Genomic DNA, 22,041 nt, shown 5'->3' on the forward strand with positions numbered 1-22,041 from the left:
CCCTAAGAAATCAAAAACAAGACTCTAATCTCGCCGATTGATGCCCTAATTACCCAAAAATCGCTTTTTATTTTTCGATTCTTCCGTTAAGATGGCGGCTGTTGTTACCTCTACATCCGGGACAGTAAAAGCGGGTCAAAGGTTATCTAGTAAAATTTGACCACTTATGGCGCTATTGCACTAATTTGAAAAATATTTGCGCGCCGAATTGGCATTTTTACGCCTTTTGATACCACAATTTTGCTTATGAGCACAATAAAACACATTTCTGATATAACCAATACAAAACATGTAGTTTTATTCGCAAAACAAAACAAAAACATAGATTTACTTTCATTTTACTTTCGCGCACTTTCGTAATCCAAACAACACCCAAACCATTTCTGAAAGCTAATTTCATCGAAAATTTTGCAGGGTTTTTGAAGTGCTTACGGTTTAAATTTATCATTAAATGACCAAGTATTAGAACCTGCAATTTATTTTTTGTTAAGTTATGTTTAAGCTGAACAAAAAACAAATAATTCAAGCAAAACTTGGACCCGCCTGATTGACCAAGCACATCCAGTTGCTAAGGACGTACCGAGTCGTTGCTAAGAGGTACAAGATTGTAGTAAAATTGTCTTCGTGTGTTGTTGTTTTTCATCGTTGGCTGCATAGTCCGTTTGATAATACGATTGATACTTTTTGTTAAATATGTCCATTACATCGAGCCCAAACGAAGTGCCTAGAAAGTCCGGTGTTCCGCGCGAAGTGCTGAAATGGCTTCAAAGTTTGGATTTGACTTATTCTATTAAAAACATCAGAAGGTACTGCAAAAAACAAACTTCTTGAAAAAAATTTGATTATAGAAATAGAAAAATATACCCACACAATTTAAATTGTTTCATAAATGACAATTGTAGCTACACATTAAAAATTGACCCTTTTATATCAGAGATTTTTCAAATGGATTTCTGGTGGCAGAAATTTTTTCATGGTACTATCCTACAGACATCCAGATGCATTCATATGACAATGGCACATCACTTCCAACTAAACTTGGAAATTGGTCTCAACTGGAAAGAGTAAGAATAAATGCGCACGAAAAAATGTTCCTAGTCTTATTGTTCTAACTGACAATGACAATAATTGCTTTCCAAAACATGAATGTTTTATGTCCTTTTGTGAAAAAATGTTTTTCCCTTTCAGTTTTTTAACAAAAAGAAGTTAAACATACCAAAAGAAATGATTGATGGAACTATTCATTGCAAACAAGGAGCTGCAGAACTTCTTGTACAAACCATTTATTCCTTGTTAACAAACCGTGTGTAAGTATATTTTTGATATCTTTATTAACTGTGAAAAATGAAACATTGCATGGTGCATTTACTTGTGTTGTCATAAATTTATCATTCTGACAAAATGATTTTCAGTTTTCCTCTATAATGTAATTGATTAGTTTAATTTTTTTGTTTCAGAGTGAGAAACCTTTCTGATGTGCAAGAAGTTGATTTCACAGATCGAGCATATCAGGTTATATTTTATTCATATTAATGAAGTGGCTTGTATTGCGACAATTATGCCAAATGTTACTTTACAAAAGTGTAATTTTTCTTTTAGGGATGGTGTTGAACATTGTTTTTAACATTGTATGACATTTGACAGGTTCGATTACCAATGCATGCCAGGTCTACAGCTTCACATGCAATCAAAAACAATCTCAAAATCACAGAGTTTATGACTGAACCAAACATTATCACCAACAAGCAAAAGGTAAGACTTTCTGTAGTAAAACACATTTGCCTACTAAACATGTCGGCCAAGTGGTTAGCACAACTGCTTAGTGTTTGCAAGGTTGTGGTTTCTACTCATTTGCTCATAGCAAGCATAATGCATTCAGGTGTTGCCCGCCCTCTGATAATGAAAAAGGAACAACCAACAACATTTTACAGAATTGGTTAGCTAAGTGTGTAGAGATGGGCCTATAGAGGAATAGTAGGTTTTTACTTTTTGCTGTAAGCATGCAACGGGGATAGGCCAAAACTGCATGTATTTCATACTCGGCTTAGCAAAAATAAAGTATTGTCTTTTATCCTCTTTTCTCATGATTTTTTACCCCAATTTCATTCTGTATTCCTAACCGTGCCAGTGCATCTGCACCCAACCAGTGCATCCAAAATTAAAATCATTGTTCAATGTGAATTTTTCTTAGGCACATGCAATTATCAACCGACACTTGGAACATCGAAATTTGGAGCGAGCTGAAGATCCATCCAGATTTAATATCCGTCCCACAATTGGTGAAATGGCAGTCCGAGTTCCGCCGCTTAATTCTCAGGAAGAGCTTGACGAAGCACAAACTGAAGTAGATTCCAAAAGAAAATCCGACCAGCAAGTTCCACGTAAGTATATAATGATTGCGTTCAAAGACAATTATATATATTTACTGAATAATATTAGCTCATTGTAGTTTTGCCTTTTATCAGCTTTTAGTAAGTTGAAAGGTTTATCTAAGATTTTGCCAAGTTGAAATGTTAACTCAGTGCCTTAAGCACATAAAAAAGTGATCCCCTGTACAGTGGTCGTTCATGACTGGAAAGTAGGAAGGGTGCAAAGCAAGCTGCAAAGCTGAAAGTATTGCAGTGTTGTAACAACCCATAAATCTGACCCAGCAGCACTAGACAATGGACTGTGCAAAGTTTATGTGACCCTCCTTCCTTTCATGCCCTAAGCATGTGCTTGTGGCTTTGTTGAACGGGTAATGCAACCCTGTTAGAAGCTTTTGATTGACTGCCTGTCTTCATTTTCAGATTTTTTAAAAAGATGATACTGGTGTAAAAGCAGTTCCAACTTGCCGAGCTTTTTCTAATCATTTACCAGATTTTAATCAAAAATTTACATTACAGGCAAGACCAGCAGTCAACCACAGAGACAATCCCCAATGTCAGGAAGTGTTCATTTTCGCGAAATCAAAGTGCAACAAATGAACAAATCTGCTCAGATGTCTGTGAAGCCTGGAACCATACACACTGTTCAAACACCAGTGTTCAGCCAACAATCATGTTTTTGATTTCTTTGTTTGTCTTCAATAGGGGGCTTTGTGTCTTATATTAAGCGGCCATTTTATTTTCTAACTACAACTCAAAAGTAGTGAAGTTGTGATAATTTCTTAGGTCCAAATAATGGTACAGAGGTAAGAAATATTGTGTCAGATCAAAATGCTACTTTTTTATAAGTGGTAACATGTTTCATTAAAGAAAGTCTGTATTTTTGTTTTTTATTGGTTTCATCTTTTCACTGCAACTATTGCCTGCATTGTCGACATTACCAAAAATTATATTTTCATCTATAATCTGCTGTTTGTCATAAATGTTTTGGAAATGTGTTTCTTTTGCACTTAAATTTGGTACAAAAATATCACTATGTAAAAAATATTGAGTTTATTAAATTTCACGATAGTACTATAAAACTATATGAAAGAAGGCATGAAGAAAAGGTAATAAAATCTTGAAGTTTTTAAGATTTGAGCATGTTGAGATTGAACAGAATGGAACGGAGATTTAGTGACAAAAAGTTACTTTCTGGATCACACTCTCGGAATTTTTCAAGAAGTGTTCGCCCGATTGAATAGGACTCAAACAGCCGACGATTGGTCCTAAAAACAATTTTTTACAACATATTTTTTTAGTAATTTATGAATAATAAATAAAATATCAGAAATATGAATTTCTAGTTTTTTCACATAAAATCTCAAAATAAACTGCTGCTTGCATGGACAATCTACAAATTAGCATATCCACAAAAAAACTATGAAGAAACATTTGTCAGTGAAATACCAGTTACAATACAGAGCAATGAAATTTTGCCACAATAGCTAATGCATTTTGTATTCTTGACCATTACCTAAAAAATTTCACCACCAACTACAATATAAATTTGAAGTAAATCTTACTTGTTCTTGGAGAGTTTTTGCAATATCACGCAAAGTTTCTCAAGAGTCCCATCATCTGCAGACTGGATTATTGCTCTCACTGCTGAGGAAACTGCTTTAAACCATGTCTCACAGCTACATGAATCAAGAAACTCAGGCAACAGTTCTAAAAAATGTATTTACATGTCCACATTACTTTTTGGGATTTATTTAAATCAGTGGTTTTTAACCTTATACTAATTACTAGAGATGTACCGAATATTCGGTTTGCCGAATTTATTCAGCCGAATCGGCCACTTTTGCAAAGATTCGGTTTCGGCCAAATAATTTGTTGCGATTCGGCCGAAACCAAATCTTTTACGAACACACATTTAAAGCGTTAAACATGTCTTTTCTGCTTATTATCAACGAAAATCGCGTCAATCATTATATTGATTTAACACATTGACGCTTTTCCCACTGCAGACAAAAAATCAGTAATTCATTGTCGGGTTGGCAATCATGCTTGAGGCAATGTTAAACCCCACAGAACTAAATAAGGACGAAACACAACCCTTCTGAACTAATTGCCTGGTAGATAAACTTATGTTTTCATGTCAAACGCGTAGGGTACGACTTCGCGTGATGTCATAAATGATTCGGTTGATTCGGCTGGATTTATTCGGCAAAATCGCCGAATATTCGGTTTCGGCCGAATCGAAATTTAGCGGATTCGGTACATCACTATTAATTACATACCACCTGACATGTTTTGTATCCCTAACTCTGTTTTTGTGGGGAGACCAGGATATTGGCCTGTTCTTCTTGACAATGACAGTATTTTTTTTAAAAAGCAGCAAGGTTTGCAATTTAAAATGAATGTCAAAGACATGAGTTTTGCCCAAAACCAGGGCTGATCCGTAGAATCAGTTAAGTTGCATTACATGATCTAACTTGAATTAAGTATAGCAAAAGCTACTCGCATACCACCTTAAAAGCTCTGGCATACCACTGGTGTTACAACTGGTTGAGAACCACTGATTTAAACAAGAGATGTAATGATGGGACCTAATTTACTACATAAATTAATCTTCTATTCGGCTTACCAGATTCAATAGACATCTGTAGCATAAGATCCACAGCACTCCCTAACAATCCCTTGCTGGATTTATATGTGAGGAAGGGTAGAAGAGATTTTACTGCACAGTATTTGAGGAATAACTTTCTGTTTGATTCCTCCTTCAAGTCTTTTTTCACCTGATCGAAAATTTGTGCCAGCAAATCAACTGCAACAAAAAACACCATTTGTTATTACCTCATTAACTTTTGTTACCAACCCTTTAAATGATTATTTCCTCATTGAAATTCATAAGCAAATTGCTGTCCTCGGTATCAAAGACCTTGTAGGCATTGGATGCTCATTTTATTGGACTTGGGTAAATCATTAGTTCATTGGTCAGAAAAAATGTATACAGTTTGTAGTTCATTGTTGATGACTTCATGAAATCTGGCATAATGGGTTTTATTTGCAAAAGGCATGAAATTCAGTGACTTGACTTACAGGAGGCAATGATATTAAGGTTGTGTTAATTGGTTACAAAAAACTCTTACAGGTTACATTTTTTTTCTTACCTAGCCAGAACAAAATTTGAAAAGAGCCCAAAAATTTTGTGGCAGCAAAACTCTGTAAAATGTTGGTTTAAAACACTGAGTTATTGGAACAAAAATATGCATTTTCAAATATGTATTTGGGGGGAGTTGGGTTGGTCTAACAGATTGTTACAAGTCAAATTCACCTTGATTTAGTGTTCGAAGAATAATAAGAGCTGATAACAGGCGAACTTCAGGGTTTGGGCTACGGAAAAATATCTGTGATCGACTTTTTTCACTTGTTGAAGTTGACAACTGTAGCGAAATGCTTTGGGATGCGATAACAGATGCATTCGGATCAAGTTGCGATCGTCCAATAGCTGGCTTTACCAACTCTTCACCAATCCTGCACAGTAACTATTGTTATAAATTTTGAAATCTCTGGTCTATGATTGCAAAAGTTTGTCAACATATAAGTGACTATGAATGTTCCACAAAGTACAGTGTGGCATTACTTTAAAAGGTTGCAATTTACATATTGATGTTACCATTGTAGTATGACAAGAAACTGCAGACTTAAATTTTGATGTTGACAAACCTTTAGACTTTTATTTTGGGTCATATTAAAATGCTGAATAACACAGGGCAATGAAAAAATCACTGAATCACGGGTAAAATTGCTGACAGTTAGTGCTATTACAGTAGAGTAAGGTTTTATAATAACCCTGTCGAAAACAGCTTCAGCACTTTCTTAACATCAGCAACATGCTCTCATTTCACACATACAGAAAACATGGTTAATCAGGAACGGACCAAAAAAATTGTCTGGATTTGGACATAATCTGGATTAACTGATGTTGATTAGTTTAAATCTTACCGCATTACAAATCATTTGTACCTCAAGTTTTGCCCGAATTAGACAAAGATCTGGATCAACCAAATCTGGTTTAACCAAGGTTTACTATGTTTATAATTGCTGTCGATAAATTGTAGCGATATTATGTTCTAAGCAAAAAATAACACAAAACCAATGATGCAAAAGTTGTACAAAGATCTAAAACCCAACACTCTTTTGTTAACCTTACATAATGGGTAAGTTACAAAGCCCATATCAAGACTATCCTCTACTACAACTTCTAAAAATATTGTTAGATTGCAAGCCCACCTTCTTGCAGTAGAAGTTAGAATAGTGTGATGTGTATCCTCGAGATGGTGAAGGGACCAGTAGACAAAGCGTAAAAAGGGCAAGTGATGCTTGGGCTGTTGTGTACTGACTGGAAGGTATCTGATCACATCGACCAACATTGGAAGAACCTAAGTTAAAGGATACAAATTCAATATGTAATGCAAATAATATTTAAAGCTGTGATTATTTCACCGTAGTCATTTAAAAATTGTAAAGAGAATTAGTTTGAATTTATTTTGGAACAAAGTATGGCTTTATATATTTCGTTGGTTTGTTGATACAAACACAAGCCAATTGTATGTGCTTGAAATAAATCATAAACTTTTTTTTAACTACAGACAGATCATGTTTAAATTTGACTGCCCATTGTTATGACAAAATGAAAAGTACTAGTTTAAGCATAGGCAAGGTTCTAAATTTAGTAATCAAAAAATGAACTTTATCCTACAAAAATTATAGGTCCATACATTGTCCCCATGCATATGACCAGATACAAATGGAGAATGACAAACTGTTTAAACCATGTTGCTGCAATAACAAAATTATTACCTTCAGACACTTGTCGGTGACATACTCTTTGCTTGTGTGCAATGCTTTCGATTGAACATCATAGTTATTTCTCACTATTAATGGTTGAAGATAAACTTCACAAACCCACTCAAGAACAACAGAAAGAGACTCTACTGAGTAATTCCAAATCTGTCACAAACACAAAACAGGCCTAGGTCAAGGTAAGAAATAAAACGCCAAATCTGTGCTCAGTGATTTGATTATGTCACTTTACAAATCCGTATTTATAACAGGTGTATGGAATCATAGTAGAGCAGGCCCATTACTGGCGTTATACTGAAACAGCAGGTCACCAAGCTTTTCCCCTATAACAAGGTGTTGCTGGCCTGCAGTGGCGTTCAAACCAAAAGGAGTCTTTTAGGGACTTATGCTGTGCTACACAGGCTCAGCAGTCAAATCACAAGCACTGTCAGCAGTCTTATATGCTGCACATGTCAGCTTCATAGTAAGGGATCACCAGATAGACCAGTAATCAGTTAAGATTATAACAAACATGAATCAATAGGTCTGACATACAATGATTCATATATGAGTGTGCCATGATCATTGGTCTGCATAAATGCTACAGGGCTGATCCCAGTTATAACTTGGTGTACATCTCAAAAGATATACAGAATATTTGAAAATTTAAACCCTAATACAGTTAATATGTAGTCTGTTGAAAACACACACAAAACCTTGGAAGACCGGTCCATGGACTTTGCAAGTTTACTGCTGCTCTTCAAATCTTCCAACTTAGGCTTTTGGATTTGTTGAGGAGGTAGTCGTTCCGCAAGAATCTGCCATAGTTAATTCTTTACAAACTCACAGTTGATACTAATAACTGATATGATATTTCAGTAAACACTTTAGGACAGTGTTCACAATACTTACACTATATATTTAGTATTCAATCACAGGAATGCAGACTTACTTGAGAATTTGCTTTCTTTTGTGACTCATATTCTTGTTTTCGCTGCAAATTTTCAAGACGTTTCTTCATTTTTGTATTTTGCATTTGGAAGCGTTGATTTTGCTGTGATAGTTCAGTTACCTATCAAAAAACATACATTATAATTCAATATATAAGCTGTTACTCACAGGCATGATATCAAATTTATAGAGCCCTTCTGGCAATTGTATTTTTACACCGATGTTTTGGTGCACGCATTCAGTGTTATTTACACTGATGAAGGCGACTTGCGTAGGACGTTGAAACGTCAATATAAAATACAATTGCCAGAAAACCTTTATAAATTTGATAAATTAAAGTTTTTAGTTTTTTAGTCATAACAATATTTAAAAATCTAATACCACTTGGTGCTAAGCAATATATTATGTATTAAGCTCCATTTTACCTGTTGTTTGAGTTCGTCATTTTGCAATTTCACAACATCAAAGGAATTTCTAATTCTTTTCACTTCTTTAATCTTTTCATTAAGAGCATTGGACAGTTCATCCATTTCTCGTAAGTGATTCTGGTTGATTGTAAAGTAGATTGTAAACGGTAAAATTGACCTTGGACAAACTGGGAATGGTATGACAACCGTTTTGTTGGTACATGTAGCTGATATTATCTACAAATCATTCCTTAATAAGACAAAACATATCAAACATAATGAGCACCAACCCCTCGAAAAACTGCACTTAACTAAATTGTTAAAATAAGGTGCCATACATAGCATCGAATATAAATAAATACAAACACACTATCAACAAAACAACAGTGACAACATTTAAGGGCAACATAAAGGCTTTGAGTTAGTTGGAGGCAGAGTCAGAAATATTTTAACCAACTCTGCAACCCTGGTCACAATACCAGTCTTTTATGACATTCCTAATCTTTCAATGAGGAAACACGGGTATAAAAAAGTGATTATATATGTGCATAACTAGAAACAAAACCGGCAATTAAAATACTTATCCTTCAAAAAATTGTGTTTAAACGACTCATAATACCTCTTGTAAAATATCCAACTTATCCTCCACCTCAGCTTCAACACCTTGAAGTCGGACCATCACATCTTGGGCTCTTCTCACTCGATCCAGATTCATCGCTAACATCTCCTCCTGATCAGCAACATTCTCCTCTCGTTGGATGAGCTCTTGCTCCCTCTCATCCAATTCATCCTGTCGCTCGGATAACATTTCACTCTTTTCAATCAGTTTTCTGAGAATTAACAAAAAAAATTTTCACAAAAAAATCGATGTAGAAATAACAATTTAACACTTTCAGTACAGACTGCAATTTTCCAAACACATGCCCTGTTGTAAGGTCCCAACAGCATCAATAAGGAAAGAGAATCAAAATAATCTTTTTACTAATATTATGTGCATCAGTACCGATTGAAAATTATTTTATCCTTTTTAACACGTTGACTGTCAACTACGAGTTATCTTGTAGTTGCCAATCTAGCCAGGCTTGCCAGATACGAGTATGCTCGTAGTAGACTTATTCAATTGTAATGCGGTTAAAACGAGCTGGCGTCTCGAACTAACGTCGTGGATGCATTGTGGCAACACCGAGACACCCTATAGCAGGGGTGGCCAACCGGTCAAAGACAAAGAGCCACTTTATTTACTATGTTACCACAAAGAGCCACATTTTGTAATTGGGTTATCACATAGAACCATATTATACTCACACAATTTCGCTCGTACAGACCACGATCTTCAATAAATGGTTTGCACTGTCTGACACACAAAAACACTCAACTCAACGAATTGCATAAACAAAAACGTGCAATGAGAATTATGTCTGGTTTGGTACTAAAATATTTGTTCTCTGCCATTTTGAAGGTTAACTTAATAGAAATTGTTTGCTCAAAAGATCGTCCCTTATGAGAAACTTTGCGGTATTTTCATGTAACGCGCATGCGTCCCAAGCTTAGGCGTCGAGTTTTACAAAAATGCAAGGTGTGGAAACTAAGTTCAATGCGACGTCACTAATGCATTCAACACCAACAATCGCTCCATTCAGACCCAAGACCAAGAGACAAACTGCCCATAAAATTTAACCTTGGTCAGCCCGAAACACATTGGATTAAAACATTATTTATTTTGGAACACGGTGTTGTAAATATTGCTGCTGCTTCGAGTCTCATTCGCATTGTACGCAATAATGAGCAATCATTGATTGTTTAACAATTGAATATTTGTTGTCATAATCAGGCCATGTGCCAGGTTACAGTTTCAAGGCAAGGTTTGTGGCCATACCGATAGTACGTTTGTTCAAAAGAAAAATTGTAATAGGTTTACTTTACATTTAACGAGTTTGTACCAGATCGCCACAAACTAACCAAAATTAACGGTGGTCCCAAACTTCGACAACGACGTAAGAGCCGCATAAAACCAGGCAAAGAGCCGCATGCGGCTCGCGAGCCGCGGGTTGGCCACCCCTGCCCTATACTATAGGGTGTATACATCAGCATGTTACCTACGAGTAAACTCGTAAGCATGGCACCAGCGAAGAAAACTATTTCGACTTCCTGATTTCAGAGAGTCACTAAAACATATTTGGCAAATTTGAGCACAACATCCCTTGGCAGTCAACGTGTTAAATTTATTTTTTATTGCTAGAACAAGCAGCTGTGTTGCATTGTTATTCAACAAAACTCCATCCACATGCTCAAGTTAAAACTTGCTACATGACACCCTTAACATGCTTCATCTCGCATTCATTACATAAACTGTTTATCTTGACGTAAATTAACTTGCAGCTGCATCTTTTTCAAAAAACTTTGGACGGAGATTTTAATCAATTTGCACTGTATTCAAAATGTTGTTTGATGTGGAAATCAGTCAAATGCACTGAAAGTGTTAATAGGGATGCAAAAAGATAGTCAGGTGGAAAGCTATATTTTGGCGTTTTGAAAGGGAAACAAAGTTTTGCATATTTTTTTAATAAGTGACAATTTGTTTGGCTTACATTTACAGATGCAGTTTCTACTATATATATTTGATGGTTTAGGTTCAAAGCACTTTAAAAATTTGTAACTAATTTTGATACAATATGATAATAGCGGCAAATATAACAAAACTGGAAATACTTATCAACCAATTTTGTGTCCAAAAAATTGCAACAAAATTAAAAATCATGTATGTTTAATTTAGCAATAATTTTGGTCTTGAAACTTAGACCAAAGGTTTTGACTTTGAGGCTCAACTCTAAATGTATGCGAAGACAAGAATATAAATGTTGGATACAGATTATATTATAATTTATAGCCACACACCTGTGAATATTCATCAGCTCAGAATGAATAACCTTCACATCAGTTGACTCCATAGGTCGAGCCTCACTGGATGTTCTCAATATGCCGGGTGGTGGCCATGTAACTTCCATACCACTCGATAACTCAGAATTTAGAAATGTTGCAGGTTCTAACGATATTCTGACTGACTTGCGTTTCGAAGGACTCATATTGGTACCCGCAGTATATTCAGAAGACATTGTTGGAAGTGTTGCTGATATAGTCAATGTGTTTTCTGCTGTAAATGTAACATGGTTTAAGCATTTTTTCTGTACTCTTAACGTCCAGTATGACAAATAAATACTACCAGAATCTTGGGCATCTTCCATATTAGGTATATCCTTTGAAACTTGTAGAATATCTTCTTCAGTGTCGGTGTCGCTAAGCTTTTCCTCAGTAATCTGAAAGCAATTTTAATTTAGATTAATTACATAAATTAACATCACATAAGTGCCTATAACTGAATAGTCCAAGTTTGTTTTGCAAGCTCAGGCTGGAAAAATTGTTAAGAGTGACAGTAGTAAATGTCAAAGGCAATATTTATGTGAGAACCGAAAAGTGCTTAGGTTTGTGTTAGAAGTTACAAACTTATCAACATTGAACTGTAAGAATAGTTAAAGGTTGTGCAATCTGTTAAAAATTGACCTGACAGGCCACAAGTGACCAGCAGCACATAATCTGCTTTAAAATGTTGCTTTTGTTGTTGCATCTTGCATGCTTCATGCCCTCTTATGGTCCAGCCACAAGTAAATGATTATATACATTTTTGCAGGTTTCATAAAAAAGCAGTAGTTTGACACACACAAAAAAAACACTTTCTACAACCTTCCTGCCTTCATTTAAAGCATACTGGACTCAGACTTGGGGGCAATCTACCAACTAAAGTTTCTCCATTGGATTGTTGCCGAAAAAATTGATCCAAATTTAGTTTTCAAACAAAAATTTGTAAGGGTGCCAAATGCCAATCAATGGTAATAAAACTAAAGCAATTTTGAGTTTGTCACATTGAAAAAAAAGTTATTAAAGAAAACAACCAAATTAGATGTTTTATAGAGATAAAAAACAATTTCAGCCATCATGTGTTCAAATTTTACACAAAAGCAGTCAATTATTTAAAAAACAGACTTACCAGTACCAACCCTTTCAATGATGCAAGGCATTAAACAAAGTTACCATTATACTACCATAGAGCAAGGGGGTTTCCTACCTAAGGCAGGGAGCAATATGAAAATTACAAATAGCATTATTGTGTTTACCTGAGCAAGTTGATCCTCAGTTTGTTTGGCTTTCAGAACATTATTGCTACTTTTCAGCATCGCTTTCAGTTCTCTCATTGCCCTTTGGTAGTGATGTTTTTCACTTTCAGACAGAGAGTTTGATGGCGAGCAACTCTTTAACACAACAATGTAAAAAGAAATATAACTTATTTTGTAGTATTGTTATAAGTTATAAATCTACGTAAAAAAACATTTCTGTTTGCAAAAAATGAGATTGTAGACAAAAGATGGTTAACGTTTTGCAAGATTAACAGTAATAATTATGATTCTACACAATCTACTAGTTTGTTTTTCTTTTTTTCTTACTCATGTGCCAGTTGTTTCATCTGACCTAATAATCCAGCAGTTGTCCTGTTAGCTCCCAGAGTGTAAACCATTTTAGTATGTTTCGTATGCTGCTGGATTATTAGGTCAGATGTTTCGTAGGCATTATAAAAGAAAAAGTTCCTGTGATGCAGTAGTCTTGTAAAGCCAGCTTAACATATTTTACTCATGTTCGTGCAATACTCGCATTAAATGGTGACTGTTTTTGCAAATGGCTGTTAGGATGTTTTAACAGCCTTATGTATTACAGGCATTAATGGTTGCTGCTTAGGACACCACTAATTTCAAACAGTGGTCAATTGGGACAAATATTTACAGGACTGTAGTTTTGGTTATTGTCATTTGGTATTTTATTAGCTGGATTGTAGAACCACATTAGACCCCTAACATGGGTGAACAATGTTGAAATTTGGTGTACTTTAGAGTTTAAAGCAGGGGTTCTTAAACTGGGGGCGTGAGGGGTTCGCAAGGGGGGCGCAGCACAATCTGGCTGCAAAGTTTTCACATGCAAACAATTGTAAATGAATGCATAGGAATAATGTCGGCACTGATTTCGAACTTATTGTTTGGAAATTAAAGTAAACTCTTCATTACTGTGAAATGGATGTCCAGCCCATGAGGCGATTTTTATATGGGCACCAAGATATGGTCATTCTAAAAATAAAAGTCCATTTAAAATCTGTTAAATTGTATAGTTAGTCTCATCTTACAAGCAATGCATGTATATTACATCACAAGTAACAAAATAAGGCAGTTGTTTGCGCACAATTAACACTTTGTGGCTTGTCTGTGATGTGACAAAACTGGCTTTGGACCAATCCTGGGCATTGCAATCCCATGAAATTAAAGCGGAAAGCGGACCTACGATGTATGTTATTTCCGAAAAACAAGACAAACATCATCAGTGCTAATATTTATTAAGGGGGCGTGAGATTATATAAATAGTGTCAAGTGGGGCACGACTGAAAAAGTTTAAGAACCCCTGGTTTAAAGAATATGCCATTTTGGGTTGTTGATTGTTGTGTTTTACCCTGTAGCCATAACAGTTACCCACCTAACCCCTCAAAAGGAACAATTTTTAAACAGCCCCTGAATTGGACAAGATTTAGACAGTTTGTAGCATTGTCCACGGTAAGGTGTGGATTGTTGTGTTTAGCCATAGGTAAAATTTGTAAACAATGGCTGACTTGGATAAAATTTGGACAGTTTGTAGAATATGCCATTTCAAGGTTTCAGTAGTTGTGTTTCACCCTATAGCCCCAGCAAGTGTAAGACCTTTGTACATTTTTGAAATAAAAGGTGCTATGTTGCTATCCTTCCCATCTTGTGTAATATTTTGCAAACAGAATATATAATGGGAACTTTTTGTGAACAATCTGGTTCTATTTACACGAAAAACATAGAGATACAAGATTTGTAGCAAAGGATAAACAAGTCAAATACAGCAAATAACGGTTATTTACCAAGAGTTCACTTCCACTTTCGGTGTCACAGCCAGTTTGTTGAGAAGTAAGCAGCTACAAACAATAACACAGAAAAAATGATACATGACAGATGACAAGAAACAAAACAACGTTAGAATTTTTTTTACATGTTGGGTATGCTTACGGAGTTTTGTAGATATTTTTTGCGTAGATGTTCCACGTAAGAATCCGAATCTTCGACATCGAACTGTTTCAGGTCCCTTTCTTCCATTTTGTACGAAAATTCAGCAACAACAACAATCAACACTTTTCCAAAACAAACGTTTTTCAAAATTCCCCGGTTTTAACATTTCCACAAAACTTTACACATCGGTTCGTGAAAAAAATGTTTTACGACCAGCCCTTTAAAATTTGTTTTGAGCTGTCTTTTCTTGTTTTGTATTGCAAAATGACTTTTTTAAACAACCCAATATGATTTTTTCACTGAATTTTATTGTACTTATTTTCATGAGCTCACTTTTTTTGCAAAGATTTGATAATTAATAGAAAAATGTAGATGAACCGTTCATTTCACATTCATAACGAAATCAACTTCCCCCACGGCCCACATGTCAGGTCTGTTTCCATTTTTTCTTCCGTTATGCGTGTGTATGTGTGTCCTATGTAGTCTGTACTAGTTGTGTACAGCATTTAGCTCATTTGAGAAGTATAATAAGCTAACGTCGTTTGTTTAACATGATAACATTTGATAAACGTCTATTTTCAATCCGGATGTTGCTTGTGTGTGGTGATGTATTGTGTTCAAATTATTCGTCGAAAACTTAAAACGAAACGTCGAAGGGCAACAGAGTTTTACTCCGTTGCGGAGTTGCACAATACGGAGGGTTGCGCGGTGTTGTTACTTTATGGTGAAAATAATGCTTTAATCAGAAGGTTTTAATCTATGCAGACCGTGTTATGTTAAGTTAACGTACGTTATGTTTGATTATTGGTTGAAATATAACGAAGCTGAAGTGTTTCTATGGGGTACCGTGTAGATGCCAGATATTGTGCTAAATTTTTTTGTGTTTTTTGTACAGTTGTATGCCTTTCATTTTTGAATTGTGTGTGTTGAAAATATGCTGGAAACATCAACTCATTCTGTCCATAAAAAGAATAACAATCACTCAAAGGGCAGAAGAGAATCTGAATCTCTTGTATATGATGATGGAACTAACACATTTTTCTGGAGGGCACACACAATATCAGTGCTAGTATTTGGTGTGATTGCTTTGGTATATGTTGTTTTCATAGAGGATCAAAGTGATGACCGGGAATTCAACACCAAGCGAGGAATTATTGCTTCAGTTTTAGTTTTTTTGGCCTTTGGTATTACCCAAGCCAAGGATGGGCCTTTTATACGTCCGCATCCAGCATTTTGGCGCCTGATGCTATGTATTAGCGTGTTGTATGAACTGGGCCTTGTTTTTCTTCTCTTTCAATCTGTTTCTGATGCTCGTTTCATGCTTACTTATATTGATCCAAAATTGAATCAAGCTTTAGATTTCCGAGCCTATGGTGGCGAATGCACACTCTGGGATCCTGGACATCCAAATGGACCCTTGCATAACTTTGTTGACAAGCTAGATGGATTTGTAATAGCACATTTCTTAGGCTGGTTTTTTAAAGCTCTAATTTTACGTGACATTTGGCTAACAAACTGTATCAGCATTGCTTTTGAATTATTAGAGTACACTTTTGAACATCAACTGCCTAACTTTTCAGAATGCTGGTGGGATCACTGGATAATGGATTTCTTGATCTGTAATGGCCTTGGAATATATCTGGGCATGCAATGTCTTAAACACCTATCTGCAAAAGAATACAAGTGGCATGGGCTATGGAATATTTCATCATACCGTGGCAAAATGCGTCGGGTTGTAAGCCAGTTTAGTCCTTACAGCTGGGTAAAGTTTAAATGGCAGCCGACTGAGAATCTTTTTAGATGGCTCTTTGTTTTGATTTTAACCATGATGTTTCTACTGGCAGAACTAAATACTTTTTACCTTAAGTTTGTACTATGGGTTCCACCCGATCACCCAATAGTCCTTGGTCGACTTATTGCCTACCTTCCATGGGGTGCAGTCGCAGTAAGAGAGTCTTATGATTATGCTGGTGGAACTGCCAAAAAGTTTGGTCAGCAAGCCTGGATGATTAGTGCCATTATTATCACCGAATTTTTAATTGTGGTCAAGTTTGGCAGTGATGTATTGTCTACTCCTTTCCCAGCCTATATCCAGTGGTTTTGGTTGGTGGTACTTCTTACTTACATTGTTTATACCATTTGGAAGTTTCAAATGAAATTCCCGAGGTTTAAGAGATGGTTTCAAGTAAATGTGGAACACAAAAAGATTGAAACTTCTTCAGCTAGTGAGCTTAGTGATGGTTGGTCTGACCAAGAGCCGCCCGATGGTGTTAGAAAGCGTGTGACTTTACATGCCAACGGTAATCCAAGCAACTAGTTAATAATTTTCCGAGTCATTCTTGTGTCTGCAGTCGTAGTGGTGTCATTTCGTTCAACTGTGCATTATGATTTTGTTTGATTGGCAGTAAAAACTGCCTCCATCACATAACTCTTGCTATTTACATTGTTGTCTGAATTTTGCTCAATCAGTGTAAAGTTTTAAGACACTGCAGCGTTTAAATTTTAAAATCACAGTAAATGATTACAAATTTCAGGCTTCCAAAATTAAAACCTTAATGAAAAGTATATGTGTGTTGTTAAATTAGTATTATTTTGTTAAACTGTGGTTTATTTATGAAAAAGTTGTTTTTAATAAAAAAGGCAAATAGTATACTATTTTCCTATTTTTAGGATTGTTATAATGCTTTAAAAAAATTGTTACATGTTAAAAAATGATTATCTGGCAAGAAAACACTATCTTCATGGTGTAAAGTTGTATTTTCATACCCATTTTTGCTTTTTATTTTTATATGTATCATAATTTATTTATTCCAGATAAAGTTTCTGAAATGTATTTAAAGTTCATTGGTGCACTGTTCATGCTGTGTGTTCCTGTCGTTTTTTAATTTACCTCTAAAATTTCTGTCAACTAACTACAAGCTGTTACTGATTTGTGTGAATTACTGATGTTTGCCACTCATTTTTATTTTGTATTGCTTACCACAGCTTAATTCAGAAATAATTTTTGTCACTCTTTTAAATCTGTGTATGCCGTGAATTTATGAGTAGACAAAACAAAACTTATAATAAACAGTGACTTTATTTCAATTTCTGAGAATATGGGGAAAGGAATTAGAACTGAAAAACATGACATATTTTTACATGACATGTCAACAGATTACACGACATGCATGGGCGCCAGCACGTAGGGGCAAAAGGGGCCACTTGACCCCGCTTGGAATTTCAGTGTACCTCAATTTAACATATTTTGCAGCAAACATAATTAAAGTGGCAGCGCGGGAATTTGTGACATCGTTAAATGCTTTAACTTTTAGGCAACTCAATTGTGAAGCACACTATTTATGCCTTCATATGTAACAAATTCTTGATGTGGTAAAGTATGAGCCAAAATTTGCCCCCTCTTGCAAAATTTTCTGCCTGCGCCCATGATGGCATGTCTACAGTTTATAAAAGATAAGCTGGTGACTAATTGGGAAGCACCCCTATATTGTGGAAGTGAGTAAGTCCCCCAAGAAGTCACAGACCATGATATTAAATATTGATCTATTGTGTGTCCTAATATGTCCCAAATTTAATATCTCTTTAATACATGTTTGCAAATTATTTGAGACAATGTCTTGCATGGGCACAACCAGTGGTGGGATTCAGACGGTTCGCACCAGTTCTGTAGAACTGTCTTACGAAATTTTATGAGATCAGCGAACCGGTTAGTATTACTTGTTAAAAAAGATAAAAAATATGACTTTTGTGATAGACCCGACTGACAAAAAATTTGAATCCCACCACTGGGCACAACTCATTGCAAAGCTGCTTCACGTGTTTCGACAAAAAAACGCTGTGCCGTCAGTGTCGGATCTCGTGTGCGAGTATATACTCAAACAAGCCGAACGAAGCACTTCGACTTCACCCCTTCCTTTCAACGATTATATTTTAACGTAATGCACATTTTTCTCTGAAATACGATTTTGAAGTCATTTATGAGGTTTTCACTTTTATTAAGTATGCATTCGCGAAAGTGAAAGAAGAAAAAGACGGCGAAACGAAAAAAAGCCAAAAGACCGGCACTTGTGAAATTTTCAACGTGACGACAATACATAGGGGAAGCCCCCATTGTGATCAATTCTTGCCTTGGTTGAATGAGTTTGGAAGTTACCGTAGCCGTAGGTCATTTACTGTAAAGCTTTCGTAAAACAAAAGCCATACCGGAATAAACCAATCGAAGTCAGGCTACGATGTTGTTATTGATTTGCATTTCTTTAGTTAAACCTAACAGACTGACGGAAAACAATTAACACTGCAATTCCAGGTTGTTCTAGTCCAGTGGTGACCAAACTACGGCCCGCGGGCCGCATCCGGCCCCCAGTCCTGTTTCATCCGGCCCGCCAAACACCTTGCCTGGCTTTTTCCAAGCACCATATTTACCACTGTGAACAAGCAGTGCAACAGCGCTGGCTGCTACTACCAGTAGCTTGTGGCAAGTGTTGTTATTTTTAGAATAAATGCCCTTGTAGCGTTATTTTTAGAACAGTCTGCCAACCATGACGTCAGTAGCTAACATATATTTTAATAAAGATGGCAACCAGTTACGACAAATTTTACGTAAATCTCATTTAATTCGGCCCTCCAGTGGCAAGACAGTTGCAAATTTGGCCCTCTGGTAAAAAAGTTTGGCCACCCCTGTTGTATTAATAGCTCATAATGGAAATTTGCAGTTGCAGCAACAACCAGTTAATCAAGATTTTACATGACAAAAATCAATAACCATACCACTTGTTTTGGTAGTCAAATTTCGTTCGTGAATAACAACTATAAAAGCACCATCTTTATATGAAGTCAAACAATGATGGAATCAGAATCATCAACTGATAATGTGTCATCCAAATCTGAGAATGCATTCTTTAGTGCACAAAATATCATCGATAACTAACCTATGGTATAACATTGTTTGTTTACTGTATTCTATTTACCATTCTACTGTATTCTATAAAAATATAAGAAACTGCAATGTTTTAAGCAAATCTATGTTTTCAACTAAAACTATATCAAGTGAGTCAGAATTGTTAGGTCCATGGGCGTCCGCAGGAAAAAATACAGGGGAGGGCAAAACTATCATCACATGGCCGTTCGATAAACGGTATTGTTGCATCTTATTTGCCAGTAATTGCCGATTTCTATAGATTCCCGCATTTCCTCAGTACAACTTGGGTTGTAATCTATTGCGTTGTGTGACGTAACAATGGACTGCCAGTTTTGTGTGATAACGCAACGTGGTTTAGTTCTTTTCGTTGCTGATTTCCGTGGAGCACGGTGTTGCGTCGGTTGTTGTAGAAAGGCTGTTTATTGACGATTATTGGTGAGTCACTTTGTATATATGTTTTTAATGACTCAATATTGTGAATTACCATAATGACTGCTAACCGCTGTGAACTTGACCTAAAATGTCATTCCCCTTTTTTAATAGTCGTACTGTACGTGTAGTTGGGTTTATTTAAGTTGTATTGGTTTACGCAGCGTTCTTGTACGATATTCACGTGAAGCGTGACTTTCTACACTGTTGCTCTACATAGCTTGGTAAGCATTGTGTATGACGTCATAATGGCATATTGTGGTCTCATGTTTTATTGTGTATTTAGGTGTGTGATAGTGATTTCTGGGATTGCCCATGTTATTTGTTGTCTTCCGGTTCCCATAACAGTTGGTGAGCTTAAAGTTACATTCCTACATTTAAAGCGCAGTGCTAATGCCATGTTTTTTGTAGAAACCGTTTCCTATTCGTTTCCGATCGTTTCTATCGCCTCCCACCGGGTGACACTAAAACGCTGAATGGGCGGAATGGAGGGCGGGACGTCGTGAAAACCGCTAAATATCGGGTTAAATTGCTGACGGTTGGAGCTATTAAGGTTGGGATAAGGTTTTATAATAGAAAATCATTAAAAAAAATTCCGCCGAACACTACATTCCGCGCCCGAAACGTCCCGCCATCTCCCGCGACGTCCCGCCATAGCATTTTTGCCTAATGTCAGGAAATAGTTGAATAAGTTTTAGGCAGGGACATTTTTTGATTCATATACTATTATAAAACCTCAACCTAACCCTAATAGCACTAACCGTCAGCAAATATTGAGCGGTTTCCGCGACGTCCCGCCCATCCCGCCCATTCAGCGTTTTAGTGTCACCCCTCCCACCGACCTCTATTCTTCATTGAAAGTGTTTGAATATAAGATCTACAAAACACCCTATCTGTGTGGACTGCGTGTTGGAGACCTTTAGGAATCGCGTTTCAATCCCCCCTCGTGTGACGTTCCGCGCTGTAACCAGGGCGCGCTCACGGGACGTTACAGGTATTTCAGAACAAAAATCATCTGACTGTGCTATACTCATTCTTGCCAATTCCAAAGTAACAAAATAATACAATAAACACAATATTAAATATCACTGAAGTATGTGGTAGGTTGGCAAATACTTTTTCTGATGTAACAACAAATACAGTGAAGATATCACATTATGCCTGTTTGACACATCCATCAATGACGTAATAATATGCTTGTTACCGAACTATTGTTAAGTAATAATGTTCGATTCATTTAATTTGTTGTAAAACCTTATTCTGTTCTGTTACAGTTACACTTGTAATAAAGAGGTGGAGACCCACGACGTCTTCCATTTACGTTCCAGGAATAGTTTTTGTATAACACTGTGCAAATGTTTATTGTGTTTTGTTTTAAGTTGCGGATTCTCCGACCGTTTGCGTTTTTCTTTTTTCCAGGGGGGGGGGCACGTGCCCCCTCTCGCCCCCCGCTGCGGACGCCCATGGTTAGGTCCGTTTTTTATCAGTGGTAATTGGATTAAGGTAAGTTTATCCAAGTTGTGTGCATCAAAACCATGAGGTAAATGTGACACTTAACTGAATTTAGTTCAAGTGATTGTGTAAACGCTGGTGGTGGTCTGATAGTATAACATCATGCTGTAAAAATTGCAATAAAGTTCTGACAAATATAGCTTGTTAAACCATGCTATTTTTTGCTGAGAATATTAAGAACTGTGCATTGTGAACCCAATTTGAACACCTGTTTTCCATATTCAGTGTGTTTAATCACCATAATTTCCTCCCCATGTTCATGCTAATATTATTTCCAACCCCCGCAACAGGTGGCTTACAATCAAGGTATTCAAAAGTTCTATCAAAACATGTTGGCCAACCTTTTATGTTATTAAGCATTCAAATAAGATTAGTACTGACATATGTTAGACATTACAGTACACTCATGTAGCCTAAGCATAGGCGCCGACATTGAATTTTTTCCGGGTATGCCGCATTATATGACGTCATATAATGCCAAATATATTTTCTGCGGATGCATATGG

The 22,041-nt window shown here is 36.2% G+C and overlaps 3 protein-coding genes across 4 annotated transcripts; 2 read left to right on the plus strand and 1 right to left on the minus strand.

Moving 5' to 3' along the window:
• The first annotated feature begins 414 nt into the window (after window positions 1-414).
• Window positions 415-3,499, plus strand: LOC145237967 (spermatogenesis-associated protein 4-like). Of its 2 annotated transcripts, none has more exons than XM_080100979.1 (7): window positions 415-806; window positions 935-1,064; window positions 1,189-1,307; window positions 1,458-1,512; window positions 1,645-1,752; window positions 2,192-2,381; window positions 2,886-3,499. In XM_080100979.1, the coding sequence occupies exons 1-7, from the start codon at window positions 694-696 to the stop codon at window positions 3,047-3,049; spliced, it is 879 nt and encodes a 292-aa protein (XP_079957105.1). In that variant the 5' UTR covers window positions 415-693; the 3' UTR covers window positions 3,050-3,499. The 2 variants fall into 2 exon arrangements, with proteins under 2 accessions (XP_079957105.1, XP_079957106.1); XM_080100980.1 differs by having other exon boundaries at window positions 418-597.
• Window positions 3,405-14,838, minus strand: LOC145237965 (coiled-coil domain-containing protein 138-like). The gene is made up of 15 exons (XM_080100977.1): window positions 14,677-14,838; window positions 14,532-14,585; window positions 12,724-12,858; window positions 11,775-11,868; window positions 11,450-11,705; window positions 9,174-9,384; window positions 8,573-8,692; window positions 8,149-8,268; window positions 7,913-8,014; window positions 7,215-7,364; window positions 6,645-6,793; window positions 5,686-5,885; window positions 4,996-5,175; window positions 3,932-4,076; window positions 3,405-3,634 (listed from the first exon to the last, which is right to left on the minus strand). Exons 1-15 carry the CDS (start codon window positions 14,761-14,763, stop codon window positions 3,496-3,498), a joined length of 2,142 nt encoding a protein of 713 aa, XP_079957103.1. The 5' UTR covers window positions 14,764-14,838; the 3' UTR covers window positions 3,405-3,495.
• A 51-nt stretch (window positions 14,839-14,889) lies between these two features.
• On the plus strand, window positions 14,890-17,763 carry LOC145237966 (phosphatidylserine synthase 2-like). The gene has a single exon (XM_080100978.1). It carries the CDS (start codon window positions 15,611-15,613, stop codon window positions 16,991-16,993), a length of 1,383 nt encoding a protein of 460 aa, XP_079957104.1. The 5' UTR covers window positions 14,890-15,610; the 3' UTR covers window positions 16,994-17,763.
• Window positions 17,764-22,041: the final 4,278 nt, after the last annotated feature.

Source organism: Phallusia mammillata, chromosome 7, assembly GCF_965637545.1.
Source record: "Phallusia mammillata chromosome 7, kaPhaMamm4.hap1.1, whole genome shotgun sequence".
Classification (NCBI taxonomy): Eukaryota; Metazoa; Chordata; class Ascidiacea; order Phlebobranchia; family Ascidiidae; genus Phallusia; species Phallusia mammillata.

Excerpts from the sequence above, each read along its gene's own strand:
- LOC145237965 (XM_080100977.1), bottom strand. The coding sequence starts at position 14,763 with ATGGAAGAAAGGGACCTGAAACAGTTCGATGTCGAAGATTCGGATTCT. Across the intron at positions 11,869-12,723 it reads CTGAGGATCAACTTGCTCAG|ATTACTGAGGAAAAGCTTAG; the intron begins GTAAACACAATA and ends AATTGCTTTCAG. Across the intron at positions 6,794-7,214 it reads TCACCGACAAGTGTCTGAAG|GTTCTTCCAATGTTGGTCGA; the intron begins GTAATAATTTTG and ends CCTTTAACTTAG.
- LOC145237967 (XM_080100979.1), top strand. The coding sequence starts at position 694 with ATGTCCATTACATCGAGCCCAAACGAAGTGCCTAGAAAGTCCGGTGTT. Across the intron at positions 807-934 it reads TCTATTAAAAACATCAGAAG|AGATTTTTCAAATGGATTTC; the intron begins GTACTGCAAAAA and ends CTTTTATATCAG. Across the intron at positions 1,308-1,457 it reads TCCTTGTTAACAAACCGTGT|AGTGAGAAACCTTTCTGATG; the intron begins GTAAGTATATTT and ends TTTTTGTTTCAG.
- LOC145237966 (XM_080100978.1), top strand. The coding sequence starts at position 15,611 with ATGCTGGAAACATCAACTCATTCTGTCCATAAAAAGAATAACAATCAC.